The sequence below is a fragment of the Nicotiana tabacum genome, chromosome 10 (genome assembly GCF_000715075.1).
Source record: "Nicotiana tabacum cultivar K326 chromosome 10, ASM71507v2, whole genome shotgun sequence".
Lineage (NCBI taxonomy): Eukaryota > Viridiplantae > Streptophyta > Magnoliopsida > Solanales > Solanaceae > Nicotiana > Nicotiana tabacum.
Window position 1 is genome coordinate 9,887,883 of NC_134089.1, and position 11,670 is coordinate 9,899,552.

At 37.1% G+C, this 11,670-nt stretch overlaps 1 protein-coding gene across 2 annotated transcripts; it reads left to right on the plus strand.

Moving 5' to 3' along the window:
* The first annotated feature begins 534 nt into the window (after window positions 1-534).
* LOC107813099 (uncharacterized) lies at window positions 535-9,828 on the plus strand. 2 transcript variants are annotated; one of them, XM_075222559.1, is made up of 9 exons: window positions 535-666; window positions 1,004-1,137; window positions 2,446-2,643; window positions 2,722-2,844; window positions 3,516-3,716; window positions 4,747-7,890; window positions 8,148-8,279; window positions 8,359-8,489; window positions 9,343-9,828. In XM_075222559.1, exons 2-9 carry the CDS (start codon window positions 1,051-1,053, stop codon window positions 9,572-9,574), a joined length of 4,248 nt encoding a protein of 1,415 aa, XP_075078660.1. In that variant the 5' UTR covers window positions 535-666; window positions 1,004-1,050; the 3' UTR covers window positions 9,575-9,828. The 2 variants fall into 2 exon arrangements, with proteins under 2 accessions (XP_075078660.1, XP_016493798.2); XM_016638312.2 differs by lacking the exon at window positions 535-666 and having other exon boundaries at window positions 697-1,137.
* Window positions 9,829-11,670: the final 1,842 nt, after the last annotated feature.

Here is an 11,670-nt window from a genome sequence, read left to right on the forward strand (position 1 = left end):
CAAACGTGAATGCGATTTTCTTATCCAGTGCATTTTCTCCTGATTGTAGTTTATTTTTATTACTATAGACTTCTTTTGTATGAACTTTTTTATATTTTGTTGTTAAGTAAAATTTTGGAAGATCTTTATCAGGGTCGTCTTTTACTCTAATCACGTGGAAAGCACATGATATTTGTTCGAGTTTTATGGGTCATATGACTGAAGTGCTCAATTTTTAAAACTTAAAGGACCATATGCGCTCAAGATAATAATAATAAGGATGAAAATGACCTAGCTCAAACTTAAGATACTATTTGATTTACAAGTTCAAAAAAAAAGTTATAAAAATAACAGTAATAAATAAAGGAAATTAACGTCCTTGCTTGCCTTCAACGTTCAGCTTACCCACCCTTATGAAAGGTAGATAGACATAAATGATTATATCTTGATTTCTCCTTTTCTTGTTAGGTTCAAAAGGTAAAGAAAAGGAATGACTTCCTTTTAAATCCAATTCTAATAACTACTATAAGACAACACTATTATTTGACTGTCAAAAACACAAATTCCTCAAACTTTTTTATATAAAAAATTCTTCGAAAAACTGGCAGTTGTTATTCATGCATCGGAATCTGCTTACTGTGCAATAGCTCGCAAACTACATAGGAAATGAAAACCGTACTAGAAAAGGTCGGTGTTACGAGCTCTGACTGAAGAGGCTGTTGGTTAGCGGAACCGATCTAACATCTCTCTCACACGTGGAAAACCACTCACACAATTAACTCAGCCAATCATTACGGGCTAATTCCTGAGACTTTTGTCCCTTAACTTTGTGCACTATAAACTGTATAATTAAGCTCGAATGTAACGCCAAAAAAGACAGAAAACAATATAAACCCCCATTACAAATTCCATAACAAAGGCCAATTAGCTAACTTCTCTTGTTTCTTTGCTTTCTTTCTGGTCCTTCCAATGCATGTTGCTTCTCTTTCTGATTCTAAAGTGAGTGTCCTTTTGTTGCCTGTAGTAACATATTTCAAGAAAATATAGGCACTAAAGTGACAAAAAGAGAAAATGTTCAAGTTGCAGAAGCAGAATAACAAGCAGACTAAATCAGGAGAAAGGGTTGATTTCAGATTCTCCAATTTCCAAGCACTTCAGGTACAACTTCACTTCCCTTTTAGACTCTTTAATTAGTATTTGGTCTAAAAGGACAGCCCGGTCTACCAAGCTCCCGTTATGTGCAGGGTCGGGAAGGGCCGGACCACAAGGGTCTATTGTACGACAGTCTTGCATTTCTGCAAGAGCCTATTTTCACGGGTTGAACCTGTGACGTCATGGTCTCTTTGTTTTATTTTTTCCAGTGCTCTGTTTGTATACTGATATTGATGAATGACTCAATTTGGCTGCTATATTTGCATTTAGCATTTGTTCTTGGAACAAAAAGCTAAAAGTTTTAATCCTGGGATACAAAATTTAGAAAACACTTTACCTCTAGATTCAATATTTGTAACTGACTTAGCTTTCTCTTCTGATATTCTTCTTAATATAATAGTTGCATATTATTATTACTACTTAGGGTATAATTGTTATCTTGGTTTCGGTCTTCTCAGTTTATCTTGTTGTTGTTACTACGTACTGCCTTTACTACTTTCATCCTTTCTTTAGTCGAGCGTCTATCAGAAACAGTCTCTCTGCCCTTCCAGAGTAAGGATAAGGCTGTGTACATCTTACCCTCCCCGGACCCTAATTCTGGGAATTTACTGGGTTTGTTGTTGTTATTGTTGTTGTTGTTATAGCTGCATATTATTGGATTCAAGATTTGTGATTGCATGATGGGAAGCAACAACTTGACACCATAATTATAGTCATATTCGAATAATGTCAAGTATTGAATTTTGAGGGGTTAATCATACTGGGATAGGTTGATTGTTGATGGTTGAGATCAGAATTATTTGTAGGCATTTGGACACTATTTGGTTGAAATTGAAAGAATGAGCATTTGAAGTTGAAGTTGAAAAATGAGTATTTAGAAGTTACTATTAATTAGAACAAGTTCAAATAATAAGATCATGCAATATGACTAAACTCTAGTTTGGAGTTTCGTTTCTAACAGTGCATCGCTTTTCCGTCTTAATTTTGATTCCCTTAATGAGGTATTATGTGTGATTATATGAGGATCATGACTCTCCTACCTTTGGGCTACTTAAAGCTCCTCCGTCAAAACATGGCACTATGGCAGTAACTGAATTACCCTAGAAAGTAAAAATATACTGAAAGGTAGACAAACTTAACAATCGAACTGTTTGATATAATGCTTAAAGAGTCCTATATGCATCTAGTCCATGATGTTTTAGTTGATTCAATGGTACTAAAGAGCTCCATAGTGTGGTGTCATTCAGCTTGTTGATATAATAATATAGCAGCCATTCTGATAGTTTTGATTATGCATGTTGTAATGTGGTATAGGTACCAAAAGGATGGGACAGGCTTTATCTGTCTATAATCTGTGTAGAGACTGGAAAAACAGTAGCAAAGTTGGGCAAAACACTTGTGAAAAATGGAAGTTGTCAATGGCCAGAGACGCTTTTGGAATCGGTTTGGATTTTACAAGATGATTCCTCTCTGGAGCTTGAAGAATCTCTCTACAAGTTTGTTGTTTCAATGGTATGATCGCGAAGTCCTATCTTAAGAAGCTTTAAGATGACTTGCTTATTCAATCTCTTAATCATGCTTTCAACACAGGGCTCTGCTAGATCTGGCATACTTGGAGAGGGAACCATTAATTTGGCATCATATGTTGGTTCAAGATTGTCTTCTCCTGTTTTGCTTCCTTTAAAGAAATGTAATCAGGGCACAACACTACAGGCAAGTCTTATGATTGATAAGTCCTTGATTTATTTCCCCCACCATTTTGTAGTATATTGTAACTAGAAAGTTGGTCCATGTAAAAACTATACCTTATGGGAAGCAGTGGCAATCACTGACACCCATTTGCCGGAAAATTACACTGTTTAGCTTGGTCAAAAATTATTTTTGTGTATATATACTATATGTTATATGTTTATTCTCCTTTTTTCCGTGTGTTTACTTTTTTTTTATATATATTTTGACATCCGTTAATAAATTTTCTAGCTCCGTCACTGATGGAAAGCACTAAACTCCCTGGGAACAAATTTCCTCTATGTTATAGTATATTCTTTTTAGAAACTTGGAGCCTTGGACCATGTGAAATGCAGAAAGAGGGCAGCCGGTATACTAAGCTCCTGCTACGTGCGGGGTCCGGGAAGGGCTGAACCACAAGGGTCTATTATACGCAGTCTTACCCTGCATTTCTATAAAAGGCTGTAAATGCAAAATTAGTCAAATAATCTGTTATAGGAACAAACTTCCTCTATATCTAATGCCTCATCACAATAAATTTTCATGCTGTAAGGTGACATTTATCCTTTATGCCTATACTACTAAGATCAATAAACATAAGATGGAATTTCTCCAAACTTTTTGTGTACTGAAATTCTTATCAATCTTGTTTACAGTTGAAAATTCACTGCCTAACACCAAAGAGTAAATTCAGAGATGAATCAAAATCCTCAGGTTCCAATATGAAAGAGCAGGATCTTGATCATGATATTACCAGTAAATCGAATGAGTCTGATAACTTATCTGCTGGGAGTGATGGACTTCAGTTTACTCAAGATATAGGCTCTAACTCGGGTCCAAGCAAATTCGAGATCAAGGTACTGATGCAACTTAATCCACTTTTACTGTTCCATTACCAGTAAACTTGACTACTTAGTTTTACCAAGAAGTTATATTTCCATCTTATTTAGCATGCTCTTTTGTCCCTTAGATTATAGTAATGCGCCAATTTGTTGCATAGGCCTTCTTAGGCTGGATAAAATGCAATCATATGAACCACCGACCTCAGACTCCACTTATGGGATTACGGCTGAGTTTGTTGTTGTTGTTGTCGCCAATTTGTAGCATATGCCTTCTTAGGCTGGCTAAAATGCTACCATATGGACTATTGACCCCAGACTTCATTTGTGGGATTACACTGGGTTTGTTGTTGTTGTTGTCGCCAAATTGTAGCATATGCCTTCTTAGGCTGGCTAAAATGCAACCATATGAACCGTTGACCCCAGACTCCACTTGTGGGATTACACTGAGTTTGTTGTTGTTGTTGTCGCCAATTTGTAGCATATGCCTTCTTAGGCAGGCTAAAATGCAACCATATAGACCATTGACCCTAGATTCCACTCGCGGGATTACACTGAGTTTGTTGTTGTTGTTGTCGCCAATTTGTAGCATATGCCTTCTTTGGCTGTCTAAAATGCAACCATATGGAGCATTGACTCCAGACTCCACTTGTGGGATTACACTGGGTTTGTTGTTGTTGTCGTCGCCAATTTGTGGATGGACCATTGACCCAGACTCCACTTGTGGGATTATACTGGGTTTGTTGTTGTTGTCGCCGCCAATTTGTAGCATATGCCTTCTTAGGCTGGCTAAAATGCAACCATATGGACCGTTGACCCCAGACTCCACTTGTGGGATTACACTGAGTTTGTTGTTGTTGTTGTCGCCAATTTGTAGCATATGCCTTCTTAGGCTGGCTAAAATGCAACTATATGAACCATTGTGGGCTAAACAGAAACTTTAGACATTCTAATTTCTGCTGTGTCGTACTGAACTCAGCTTTAAGTAGTTAATTCTCTTCCTATTTCAGTGTCCTATGTGGTTGATTAACTCTTGTTTTCATTTCAGGAGAGAAGTTTCTCGGTATCTGGATCGAATAACAGCTTTATCTCAGCTGAGAGCTTTACCCGAAAAGTAAAATTTCCCTCTACATATCACTTAAAGAGTGAAGGATCCAATCACACAGGCAAACAAGTTAGAGCAAATCCTGATATCGACAATCATTTTGTTTCAGACCAATCATCCTATAATACAAAAGCCACAGGTTCAATGGAGAATCTGCAGAATAACAGAAAAGATTTCACAGCGTCTTCTCTAACGAATTCCAGCTCTTCGAGGAACATTCTAGAAGCTGCAGAAGATACAATTGAAGAACTCCGGATAGAAGCAAAGATGTGGGAGAGAAATGCACGGAAACTAATGCTCGATTTGGACATACTGAGAGAGGAATTCTCTGCTCAGTCGAAAAAGCAAGCCGACTTGGTTATGGATCTCTCAGCTGCCTATTCTGATCAAGGTAGCTTGAAAAAAGAGATTGAGAATCTGAAACTAATGTTGGAGGAGTCGACAGCAAAACACACTGCAACGGCGGAGGATTCAGTATTTCAATCAAAAAGTCAGAATCATATCCAAGAGGAACTTGAAAATGAAATAAGACATCAGCAAGAGTTGAATGCCAGTTTAGCCTTACAACTGAAAGGAAGTCAAGAGTCAAATATCGAGCTGCTCTCGCTTCTTCAGGAGCTAGAAGAAACTATAGAACAGCAGAAAGTGGAGATAGAGAAATTTTCATCTCTGCATCTGAGGTTAACTGACATGAAAAATTCCGCCACAGCAGATTCGCAAGGTAAAGCCAATTTCTCGGTCCAGTTCCAAGAACAGGAAGAATCGGAAGAGACATTGCGAAGCAGCGTCCAATCCCTCACAAAAGCATTACAAGACAAAAATCATGAGCTCGAGAGTGAACGAATAATGAGTAGAGACATTGAAGCATTACGAGAGAAAGTGCAGGAACTAGAGAGGGATTGTGCTGAGCTTACTCAGGAAAACCTGGACCTGTTAATCAAGTTTAAGGAGTCCAATAATGAAATCCCGAGGGGAACAACTGAATCATTTGAAACTGAGAAGAGTGGTATCACGTCCCATATTCACTATGACAAAGAAAATCTTGATAGCACACTGACACCCGTGGAAAAAGTTGGTGAAAATGAAAACTCAGAACACTTCAGTAAATTAGTGAAGCAGCTTGAAGTAGCTTTTCACCTTCTAAAAAGACCGTGGTATGAACTTTCTTCCCGTGTAAGTGATCAGTGCCAAAGTCATCTGGATAACTTGGCAAATTTGAGCGAGAACAGTGAAAGCTCTCCCAAGGTATTGGCGAGCTATATCCTTACAAATATGTTTGAGCTGAACCATCTCTTAGAAACTAGAATTGTCGAGTACGAGGAACTTCTTAAACAGCATGAAGAGGAGATCCAGGAGAGAAATAATTCTGTTGCAGAAGCTAAAAGAAAGCTGGAAGATTACACTCTTGAGTTTCAAGCTCATGAAAGCTCAAAGGCAGAACTACAAGTTCAATATTCAAGCCTACTAAAGGAGTTGGATCAGAAAATATCCGAGTTAGATAAGTTACAAGCTGACTTACAGACAAAGGAAGAGGAGACGAACCGTCTTTCGGAGCATCAAAGAGAACTAGAAGCTAAAGTTACTGATCTTCAAAAGGAGAAGGATGCGCAAGTTTCGGAGAACAAGCTTCTGGAAGGGAAATTAACACAGCTCGAAAGTGAAAACGATATATTGAAAGAGAAGAATGAAAATATGGAAGCACATAGGCTCATGACAGTCGAGAGAGAATCGCGTCAATCAGAATTAGAAGAATCAAGGACTAATGTAATGAATCTTCAAGAAGAAATTGGGAAGTTGGAGAGCGAGATGAAAACTAACATTGCTGATCTCAAAGAAGAATTAGAAGACATGCAGATCCTATGGTCACAAGCTCGAGAAGAATGTGGACATCTCACAAATGAGAACGAAAAGTTACAAGAATCTTTGCAGAATCTTCTTGAAGAGTACAAGACTGTTCAGCACTCAAATTCGGAAATGGAAAGAGAGAACTTGGAACTGCACGAGCGTCATTTGCACCTAGAAGCTCAACTTCACGAATCGCAGAAAAGGTCGTCTAATAGCTTGATAAAGGTTAAAGCTCTAGAAGAAAATCTCAATTCAATGTGGAAAGATTTTTCCTTGGAAGAAGAGAGACTGAATGCTGAACTTAATGAACTCATTCAAGAGAACAAGAAGGAAATTGAGAAACTTGTGCAACAAGAAAGTTTGTCTAATCAAAGGTATTCAGAGAAGTCGACGGAAGTTAAGAGCCTCAAGAAAGAGGTAGAACAACTAACTAAGCAAATTTCTGAAATGGATGAGGAAAGGAGATTAGCTTCTGATGCTGTTAATGAAGTTTCCAGTTTGCGCGCTAATAACGCGATGCTGGTATCTGCACTTGAAGATGTTCAATCAAAATTTACATTGACTGAGAAGGAGCTCAGTAATGTAAGAATAGAGTCTGAGTTGAAGATCCAAGATTCAAGACGAAGTTTTGAGAAGTTGACGGTTGACCATGAAAAGATTTTGAAACTTCTGCCGAATTATAGGGCAAATGAGGAAAAGCTCAAGACAGCGATTAATGACCTTGAGTTGCAGCTCACTCTTTCGCGCTATGAACACCAAAAGCTTCATGAAGAGAGTGCTAATCTTAAATGTCAGTTGCAAAAAACAAAGGAACTTCAGGAAGACGTCGACTATCTGAAGAGCGAGCTGAAGGAATGTAGGTCTGAAAAGGAAAAGTTAGAAGCATCACAGAATATTATATCCGTAGATTATGAAAAAATGAAGGCCGAGAAGGCCTCTTCTGCCGGTAAGATCTCCGATTTTCAAAAAATCTTGGCTGAGTTGGAGAACAGCAATAAAAACAGAATTTGCTTGGAACAAAAACTTGAGCAAATGGAAAGTGATTTAACCGAAAAGGAGAAATTCTGCGCACAAGTGGCTGGTTTGAAAAATGAGCTTAGCGAAACTAAGAGAGAAAATGATCAATATCAGCAGAAAATACATAAGATGAAGGAGGAGAAGGATAACTTCTTGAGAAAAGTTCAAGCACTTGAAGCAGAAGTGAAAATGATGGAGGAGGAGAAAAAACTATATGCTAAAAAGGTTAGCTTATTATGAAATTCTTTCATATTGTTTTACTACAGTCAATCCTCTCTATAACAGCCTCGTTTGTTCCGATATTTTTTGGATGTTGTAGTGAAGTGTTGTTATAGAGGACATATATTACAATATAACATAAAAATCGGTCCCCAAAAAAGCTTGGCTTTTATAGTGAATGGTTGTTATATAGAGATGTTGTTATAGAGAGGTCGGACTTAACTTAAATTCTGTTGAATGACAAAACTTCATGTTCTATGCAGTTTGAACAGAACAATACTCCAAAGAGCACCAATAAGTACACTAACTTCAATAGAGTACATCAAAAGCTTAATCAGTCGCAAGAACTTCTGGTGGATCGACTTCATTCAGATCGGAAGTATAGCGAATCAGAGGTCTTTTAAGTTTCTAATTTTCCCTTTCAAATGCTTAACTCCGTGGTTGCACTTGTAATATATACTTTTGCTAATCCAGGGTGAAAATGGTTCCGCCGATGGAATTGCTTATTCTGCGGAAGTCGATTTTTTGGCTAGAATACAGTTGCTTGAGAACAAGCTTGCTGAAGCATTAGAGGCAAATAAGAAGTACAAAATTCAGCTTCAAAGGTAGGTGTTAGATACTTATAACTCCGAATTTTACATTTATATTTAATATCATATACTAAAGCTTTGCAACCACGTCCTTTGTTTTTGTAAATTGCTATTGAAATCGTTGCTCACTGATTGTTACTATTTGATGCTATTTTTTCTCCCCTTTTACTAGACATTGTTGCTCCCTCATGGTTACTATTTGATGCTACTTTTTCTCCTCTTTGCTTATCGCCTTTCTCCCCCCTCCCCCTTTCCTTCTCTTCTTCTCCCCTATTCTTCCTTTCCACCTTTTCTTGAGCTGAGTGTTTATCGAAAACAGCCTCTCTACCTCTCCAGATAGGGGTAAGATCTGCGTACTCACTACCTTACTAGACCCCACCTGTGGGATTATACTGGGTATGTTGTTGTTGTTGTATACTAAAGCTTTGCATTCAAAGTACAATCATTCAATCCTGTTTATTAAAACTGCGACAAAGTAGCATATAGTTATGGAACATAAAGGGCCAGTTTTACATTGAAAATGATATCTGTTTGACAATGCAAATTTCGAAAGAGCTCTATACTTTTCGCTGATCAAAAAGATTAAACTTATACGCATGTTGAACTAGGATAATCAACCTTTTCTTACCTTTCGAAATATTTATCAAGTGATCCATCATCTCAATATAGAACTTAGGATTTCTGCGACGTATTGCAAGGCAAAGTAAATAGATAGCGAATACAACACATTCACAAAGCGAAGATAATACAACTACTGCATTCTTGAAGCAAGTGTCAATGTAGTGTATAATGTCCAAGTTTATTTGTTATTGTAATGGTATAATAGGTAGTGATTTTATGATGCTGCTATATTTGTTTACATGTGTAGGCTTAAGACCGAGGAACGAAAAGGGCATTCACCTTCTTCCAGGAAACCAGACGGGGACAGCGAAATGGTGAAAAGGTTTGAACGTACGAAGACTTCACTAGAAACGGAATTAAAAGACATTCGAGAGCGTTACTTTCAAATGAGTCTTAAATATGCTGAAGTTGAAGCACAAAGAGAGGATCTTGTTATGAAACTAAAGGCAGCTAAGAGTGGAAAGAGGTGGTTTTCTTGAATCTCGCTAGCATTTTTGTGGAGTTTTCATCCTAACCTTAGGTAAACTGGTCCATTGTTTGATCTAGCACATATATTATTATTGTAATTTATTGTCAAAATAACTGAAACAAGCTATAGACAATAAAGAATTAGACCAAATAAAAGGAGCATATGCTATAAAATGGAGTGACTAAGCTAGACAAGAAACTACACTAACAAAATTGTGTTATTTATTCGAAGATATGGCAGTGGCAAGGCCTTTTTGCCTTTGAATGTTTGTGTTTGCATTGTTATTCAAAGACAATATTTTGTTTATAAAGCAGATAAGGAAAACACAGTCAACAGCCAATTAGTTATTTACTTCTTAGTTTGTGAAAAAACTTTTTATGGACATACTTAGCTTCAGGGCGGATCCACCGTGATATTATCGGGTTCATCTGAACCAGTACTTTTGACGCAAAGCATAAATTTATATATAAGAATTCGCTATAGTTATAATAAACAGTAGATATGAACTCATAACTCTAAAATATAATGAGTTCAATGCTAAAAATATTAAAAGTTGAACCCATAGAGTTTAAATCTTGAATCCGCCTCTGCTTAGCTTCCTTTTTCTTAAAATTTCTAAATTTGTTCATGTCATCCTTGTGTTCGAGTCATACCAATCTTCTCTTTTGCGTTCCAAGATTTATACCTCCTTTTCCAATCCTTATTCATCTACCGTTTTATAACCTTAATTTGCTCTCTATTATAGTTTGGAGCATTGTTTCTTTTTATGTTTCATGTGGTTTTTGTATATGTTGTCTGAACATATGATTCCACTTTCTATGTACATACGTTGTTTGTGGTTAAGAATCTAGCATGTGGCATTAAAGAAGGCATATCCTCTAAATACAATTCAAAATCTAATTAAAATCTAATTATTGGGACAATTCAGATACCATCTTTCGCTTAGATGTTCTTATAACTTGATAGTTGGTGTTAATGCGTGTTGTTACTGCTTCTTTTTTCATCTCTTTTTGAGCCGAGGCTCTACCAGAAACCACCTCTCTACCGTCTCAAGATAGGAGTAAGGTCCACATTACCCCCAAATCCTACTTGTGAGATTCAACTGGGCTTGTTGTTGTTGTTGTTGTAATTTCAGAGATTCGTTTCGTAATATTAACCGAGCAGGGGCGGAGGCACAAGCCAAGCTACAGGTTCGGCTGAACCCAATAGTTTTTGCTTAAACAATGTATTTGATGTTTAAACTTCATTAAATATGTACAAATATAAAATTTATAACCCAGTCACTAACACTTGAAATCGTTGTTCTAAAACTCTGAACCTATAAGGTCGAAATCTGGCTCCGCCTCTGTTAATCCGAGGTCTAAGTCGCAGGTTTCATATTAGCCAAGTTAAATTCATGTTGTCTAGTACACCACTGAAAGGAAAAAGAAAGAATGAGAGAAGCTTACCAAAAATGAGTGAATATGCCAATGAAGGTGCTGAATTGTATGCTGGCTATTAATGACAGGATTTAGCCATAAGTACAACGCAAACCAAAAAAATAATTATGAAAAAGAAGATACTGAGTGAACAAAAACAAGAAAAAGCAGTGGATGTTGGAAGACAGCCACACATAAGTATAAAATATAGTGTGGGAACCAACAAGATTTGGTCACTCGTGTACGCAGAATTTTTTGTAAGCGATGTCGTCGTATTTATATTCAAAAAAGTATTATTTAATATATCAATTTTCCCACAAGTTGAAAGTTTTGGTCTAATGATTTAGTTGAATATTATTGCAAAGGGAGGTGTAGGTTTAATTTTCCTTGGCCTCAAATTTTTAACAAAAATGCTCGCTCAAAGATCTTCAAAAAGTAAAATGTCTCGGTCCATATTTGAATCTTACGACTTTTGCAAGCCCAAATATGAGCTTGACCAGCGGACGAAGAAGTACTCTTCAAGAAGCGATGTCATTACTATATATTGTTTCAATTCTGCATAATATTAGTATAAACATTTAATATTTTTTCCTGGCGAAGCGGTGTCGGATGACACTGCTTTCACCCATGTGCATCCGCCCTTGATTGTGGTGGAGTGGTAAGTATTCCTTCCTCCTTAACCAGAGGT